This window comes from Rana temporaria, chromosome 13, assembly GCF_905171775.1.
Source record: "Rana temporaria chromosome 13, aRanTem1.1, whole genome shotgun sequence".
Lineage (NCBI taxonomy): Eukaryota > Metazoa > Chordata > Amphibia > Anura > Ranidae > Rana > Rana temporaria.
Genome location: NC_053501.1, coordinates 73,452,525 through 73,459,492, shown reverse-complemented (window position 1 = coordinate 73,459,492; position 6,968 = coordinate 73,452,525). Strand labels below are relative to the sequence as shown.

General features: G+C 42.7%; 1 protein-coding gene across 2 annotated transcripts in view; it reads left to right on the top strand.

Annotated features, from left to right (window-relative positions):
* Positions 1–2,299: 2,299 nt before the first annotated feature.
* The window catches only part of PPP1R14D (protein phosphatase 1 regulatory inhibitor subunit 14D), a 35,931-nt gene continuing 31,262 nt past the window's right edge, over positions 2,300–6,968 (top strand). Inside the window, exon 1 of one of the 2 annotated variants that reach the window (XM_040332734.1) lies at positions 2,300–2,708. In XM_040332734.1, the coding sequence (XP_040188668.1) occupies positions 2,523–2,708 (186 nt within the window). In that variant the 5' untranslated portion in view covers positions 2,300–2,522. The remainder of the gene's footprint in view (positions 2,709–6,968) is intronic. The other variant, XM_040332733.1, reaches the window with a different exon arrangement.

The window sequence follows — 6,968 nt, the reverse complement described above, 5'->3', positions numbered from 1 at the left end:
TTATGCTCGCCGGATAAGCGTACCTCGAATTACAGGTTTATGGACGTCCCAAAGAGTGAGAGGAGAAATATCTGCAGAAGTTTTATCAATGAAATAGTCATTGAGAGCATGTTTAATATCTAGACAATGGGCCAGATTCTTGTAGATCGCCGCATCTTTGCGGCGGCGTAACGTATCTCATTTACGTTACGCCGCCGCAAGTTTTCCGGGCAAGTGCTTGATTCACAAAGCACTTGCCTGTAAAGTTGCGGCCGCGTAGCGTAAATCCTCTGGCGCAAGCCCGCCTAATTCAAATGATCCGGTAGGGGGCGTGGATCATTTAAATTAGCCACGTTCCCGCGCCGAACGCACTGCGCATGCGCCGTCCCTAAAATTTCCCGACGTGCATTGCGCTAAATGACGTCGCAAGGACGTCATTGGCTTCGACGTTAACGTAAATGGCGTCCAGCGCCATTCACGGACGACTTACGCAAACAACATGAATTTTCAAATTTCGACGCGGGAACGACGGGCATACTTAACATTGACTGCGCCTCATATACCCAGGGGCAACTTTACGCGTCGCAAATCTTACGTAAATGTTGTAACTTCACTGCGTCGGTCGGGCGTACGTTAGGGAATTCGCGTATTTTGATAATTTGCATACTCGATCGGGAAAACGACGTCGGCGACACCTAGCAGCGAAAAAAAAATTGCATTTAAGATCCAACAGCGTAAGAGCCTTACACCTGTCGGATCTAATGGTTATCTATGCGTAACTGATTCTATGAATCAGGCGCATAGATACGACGGGCGGACTCAGAGATACGACGGCGTATCAGGCGATACGCCGGTGTATCTCTTTTGAGAATCTGGCCCCATATCTATTAATGCACCAAAACGAATCCTGGGATCTGGGGATAGGGGAGGAGATGGAACTTCAAACTGCACTATGATCGGATCAAGTAAAGGGCTTAATAATTGATGATAGGATCTCCTGGGGCCATGCCAACACTTTGGAAGATTTAAAATAAATAGTTAATTCCACACTACGATGAAAGTGGTGAAAGTATATATAGGCATGACGGCTGCCTACCCCCAAAAAACTCCATTGGGTGGAGTTGATGAAAAATGTATGTTACATTATAGACACTATACACATTTATTGTTAACACAACTACTTACCCCTTTTTTTTTCCGATACACTTAGGAAGATATGATCAATCCTAGAAAACGATTTGTGTGGATGGGAGTAATATGTAGAGCATTTTTACGAGCTGGATTGAGCCCATGCCATAGCGATAAGTTGCTGAAATGAAAGCTTAGGGGAACAGGAGGGGGAGAAGGGGGAGATTTATCCAAGAAGGAAAAAAAACTTGGCTTGAGTCTCCACATAATATCACTGTACCTAACTTGTGTGAATTAATTACATGAAAAAGATAGGAAATAAATAATAATGGATGTTTATTAGGAGCATAATATGATACAATGGTTACAGCAACATCAGAAATGTGCCCAATAAGAATGAGGGAGCGGCCTTCAGGATCTTTCATTTCAGATGAAAGTACAAATGGGGTTGTACAGTGAATAGCTATAAGAACACCTTGTTATTTAGTAGCTGCCAAGGCTGTATATACCTGTGGATAAGAGGAGCTGAAAAATCACCAAATCATGGCTGGTGGAAGGGGCCGGCAGGGTGCTGTACATAGCTTCCTGAAAACATCACAGCACCCCACCTTAGTACTCCTTTCAGGAGCCCTCAGCCCAGATGCCAAATGGTAAGTGGTCTCTTTGGAGAGGTATACAAATATCAAAGTGCCTGGAGTTCAACATTAATATTAAATAACTTGAAATTTAAGTCGTAGCTTCCTGTCCACATGAGTCCTGCTGAAAAAAGCCTGAAGTCTTTCTGTTGCACTACAATATTAAATATTAAGAAAACCTGTATGAAAAAGTACAGAGCCTGCCAATGCTGAACCCTCTATTTAAAAACACATATCGTCTGACTATTATGTAGATCCAAAGGCTTTAATACTTTCATTACCCTGCTGGTTATGGAGATCAAGACACTTGACACAAGACTGACTTCACTAGCTGCATGATTGTCCAGAGTTTGTTATTCAGAATAATGAGGACAGAGATAACCAGGCAACAAACAGTATTAAAAAGACTATGACTGAGTTTTTTTCTCAGTAAGGGTTTATAACTATTTATACATCAGACAAATTTGACGTTAGCAGTGTGTGGATGTTTGTAATGTTAATGAACTATGAACTATAAAAGTGTTGGTGTTATCTTGCAGCTTATCCCTTTAGAGTGATATAAGATAATATGTGAACATTTGATCTCTATCTGGCCTGAAACAGTGAAACACAAGAAGCTGGCAGAGACTTTGCTTCCTTGTAGCTGTACCTTCGTCACAGTCTTTCCCTGTCTCCTGACCGCATGTATCGGATCCTCTGCACACCTGCAGACCTACTTCATTTAGGAGAAAATTGGATCAAACTGAACAAACTCACAGGTCAGTGTCTCCGAGAGTGACAATGGCTACCAGTGACAGCACTGCTCCTCGGGTCACCTTCTTAAATGTAGAAAAACAAGACGATGAAGACAAGACATCCAAGAACCTGGGAAAACTCACAGTGAAATATAACCGCAAGGAACTGCAGCGCAGGATTAAACTAGAAGAGTGGATTGACACTCAAATACAAGAACTTTACCAGACCAAGGTGAGGTTATAGCACATGATGTTTTTTCTTTACTGCTAAAGTAACTAGAATCTTGTGGTTCAATAGCCAAATGCAGATTTCAGTAACTGCACTGATATGATAATTTTTGTCTTATCATGCAATATTATTAAATGTGATAAAAAATGCTTGTCAGTTATTATCAAAAAGAGAGAAGTCTAGCATTTTTTCCCTTGCAATTAAACAATATTGTTATGACTATAAATTGCAGTGCTAATAAGTGTAAAGAAAGAATAACAATAGTGATCTACTATCATAAATTGCCCACAGTCTTCAAAATATATGGGTAGTTAGTGGTCGATGGTCCTAATAAAGATACAGCACCTCATCCCTTAATTAGAAGTGAAAAAGGGAGTGGAAGGCTATGGGATTATTGCGGTGCCAGCAAATAGAAACCAAAACAAAATAGATATATAAAATAAAAAATATTTATTGGTTACAAGAAGATAAAAATTGTTTCAAACATGTAAACAGAGCAATAGAAATGTGGGAGCAAGGCATAGAGATACAGGCCATTGGTCAGGTCTACCCAACTAGTTTCGCCAATCGTTGGCTTCGTCAGGGGATTTGTGACATGACCGTCTCAGTGAGTGGCTCTGAAGGAATGGAACAAGAGTTATTTAACAATTTAGTTAAATCCATTAAGTACAAGTACATACTTTATTCATCATTTATAACATATATAGTTTCAGTTCCAGCCAAACTATATATGTTATAAATGATGAATAAAGTTTGTACGTATTTAATGGATTTAACTAAATTGTTTGAACCGATTTTTATCTTCTTGTAACCAATAAATCTTTTTTATTTTATATATCTATTGTGTTTTGGTTTCTATTTGCTGGCACCGCAATAATCCCATACCCTTCCACTCCCTTTTTCTCTTCAAAATATATGTGACAACATAACCAAATATCATTGCTAAATTCATGTAGTGCATAAGCCCTGGTGCAGCTTTGAATCTGCGCTACTTCAGATAGATCTGTGCGATTTGCTTCATCGATTTCATTGCGACTTGCAAATTCATTTAACAGAAGTCTATGCAAGTCACAATGAAAATTGAAAATTGTAAAAAAAGTAGTGCAGGAACCTTTTTCATAATCGCTGCGATAAGTAAGACTGTGCGCTCACTGCATGGGCGTGTTGCTAAACAATGAAGCAGCAAAACAAGTTCAATCTGTGATCCCTGGATCCATCCACTCAATAGGTTTGGCAGTGTTATAATTCTCTTTTGTCATGGGAGGCAGTATATGCACTAAGCACTCATAAGACACCAACAGCCAAGAGATAATAAAGGCATATAGTGTAGTATTTATTTTAAACCTTGTGGTACAGAGTGCATAGCCAGTACTTTTAAAATATCCGAAAATGACTTCATCCAATGCCGCATGTAAGCACTTACATCAAATCCCACCACAGACCTGATTGGCGTGGCTGCGTGATGTCACGCTCTATGTTGCTTACAACGCATTTCATGCTCCTGCGCATCCTCAGGGGCCTCAAATACAAGAACTTATAGCTCATAGTGTTTTTTCTTTAATGCTAAAGTAGCCCACCTAGAATCTTGCGGTTCAATAGCCAAATTCTATATTAAATGCATGTAACTGCACTGATATTATTATAATTATATCTCATCATGTGATAAAAATGCTTCTAGGTTTTTATCAAAGAGAGAAAAGCTAGCATTTTTTCCCTTACAATTAGACAATATTATTAACTTTGGTTTTTGAGATCCCTTTAGGTGAAATACTATTTCCTGACTGACTCCATGGCAGCCTACGTGTGGGTTAATCCCGCCTCCTCTCCAATGTTATAGGACCCCATACCCATAAAGTTAACTCACCGCCCAGTACTGGTGTTCCTTTTTTTTTCCTCCTCCATGGATCTAGGAAACAAATTTTTCAGCAAACTTGGATGGATAGCACACTATGAGCGGTGCAGCTCGGATCCCAGCCATGGGCGGGTGGAGAGCTTTGCAGCAACTTCCCCTCTATTCTGCGGTTGTTGCTGCGTGTGCTGAAGATCCGGATCTCGGCTGGCAAGGTCTTTTCTTTCATTTCCATGGCAGTCACTTATGTGTATCTGTGTACTTGTATGTGTGTATCGTTTTGCCTGTATGGCGGCTGGAGCGCTTCTGCGTTCCAGCTCGCCGTTTCACTTCCTGGTCGCGAGCGCCAGAGCCCCTCGCAGAACGAGGCTTGGTTCGCGCATGCGCAGTCAGACAGGACCCGCGGCGGCCGCGCAGGCGCCGTCGGGTCATTCTCCACTGCGCAGGCGCGTACGTGGACGACGTCTGACGTCACCGGCGGGTGATTTAAATCAGCTGCTCGCCTGTTTACATTGGGGTTCTACTGACAGGCGAGCAGCTGATTCTGTGATAGTGCTTTGGCTAGCAGGTCAGTGTGTCAGGATCTGCCTAGGCTATAGGCAGGTCCCTTTTATCCATTAAGCATTGGGGATTATTATTAAATGATCATGTAATTAGGTTTTTATTTAAAAAAAAAAAAAAAATGTGTATTTGATAACTACCTTTCTGTTTTTTCCAAAAAAAAACAAAAAAAAACAAACAAACTGCAAATTAGATTACTATATCTTTATGTGCTACTATATTGAAATACTGTTTAAAGGGGCAGTTTATTTATTTGTTTGTTTTATCCGGCACCATAGGATTTCCCCTTTTTTGGATCTAAAGTGTCACAGCGTTACGCAAGAATCAGCGGGTTCGCATTTCAGCATCTATGAGGAGCAGCCTCTTTTGGTGGCTTCAGCCCAAAAATCTCCTAAATTGCCATTCCATCGCTCCAGTCTCCTGGGTCACAGTGACGACCGATGCCAGTGGCTCCGGCTGGGGGGCCCTGTGTGGTACAAGCATAGCGCAAGGCAGGTGGGATGCTCGCCTCCGCAATCCGGGCTCGAACATCCTGGAGCTTCGGGCGGCCTGGTGTGCCCTCCAGTCCTTCTCCCAACTCCTGAAAGGAGAATCGGTACTGTTGAGGATGGACAACACCACGGCGGTGTCCTATGTCAAGAGACAAGGGGGGACACGGAGTTTGTCTCTTCTACAGGAGGTCGAACCCATTATGAAGTGGGCCCAGAAAAATCTGGTCAACCTGACAGCAGTCTTTATTCCCGGAGTACAGAACTCCCAGGCGGACTTTCTTTCACGCACTCAGGTGGATATCAACGTGTGGTCTCTCCACGATCAAGCATTTCAATGGATCTTGTCTCTGGGAACCAATCCCCAAGTGGATCTTTTTGCTTCCCCGCACAACGCCAAGATGGAGAAGTTTTATACGAGAGGTCATTGCAGTCAGGCAGTTGGGATGGATGCCTTGACGGATCGGTGGAGGTTCCAGAGGGCATATGCCTTTCCCCCGATCCCAGTAATCCTGAAATTCCTACAGAGACTTCAAGCAGAAGAGGTCGAAGTGACGCTAGTGGCTCCCTACTGGCCAAACAGGCCATGGTTCCCTCTCCTGGTCCAACTGAGTTATCGGGACCCAGTACCTCTACCGGTCAGATCAGACCTTCTCTCCCAGGGGTCACTCCTACACCCCTGTCCAGCTCTGATGAAACTAACGGTCTGGTTCTTGAAAGGGAGAGGCTAGAATCCCTTGGTTGCGCCTCTGGGGTGATCTCCACACTGATGAGCTCGAGAAAGGGCAAGCACGAACAGAGTTTACGGAAGGATTTGGGCTAAATTTGTGGAATTCTCTTCGGCCTCAGGCAGGTCATAGTTACATAGTTAGTCAGGTTGAAAAAAGACACAAGTCCATCCAGTTCAACCACAAAAAATAAAAAAACAAAAATAAAAAACACAGTAAAATCCTATACACCCAACTCCATTCCCACAGTTGATCCAGAGGAAGGCAAAAAACCCCAGCAGAGCATGATCCAATTTGCTACAGCAGGGGAAAAAATTCCTTCCTGATCCCCCGAGAGGCAATCGGATTTACCCTGGATCAACTTTACCTACAAATCTTAATACTCAAGTTATATTCTGTACATTTAGGAAAGAATCCAGGCCTTTCTTAAAGCAATCTACTGAGCTGGCCAGAACCACCTCTGGAGGGAGTCTGTTCCACATTTTCACAGCTCTTACTGTGAAGAAACCTTTCCGTATTTGGAGGTGAAATCTCTTTTCCTCTAGACGTAAAGAGTGCCCCCTTGTCCTCAGTGTTGACCGTAAAGTGAATAACTCAACACCAAGTTCACTGTATGGACCTCTTATATATTTGTACA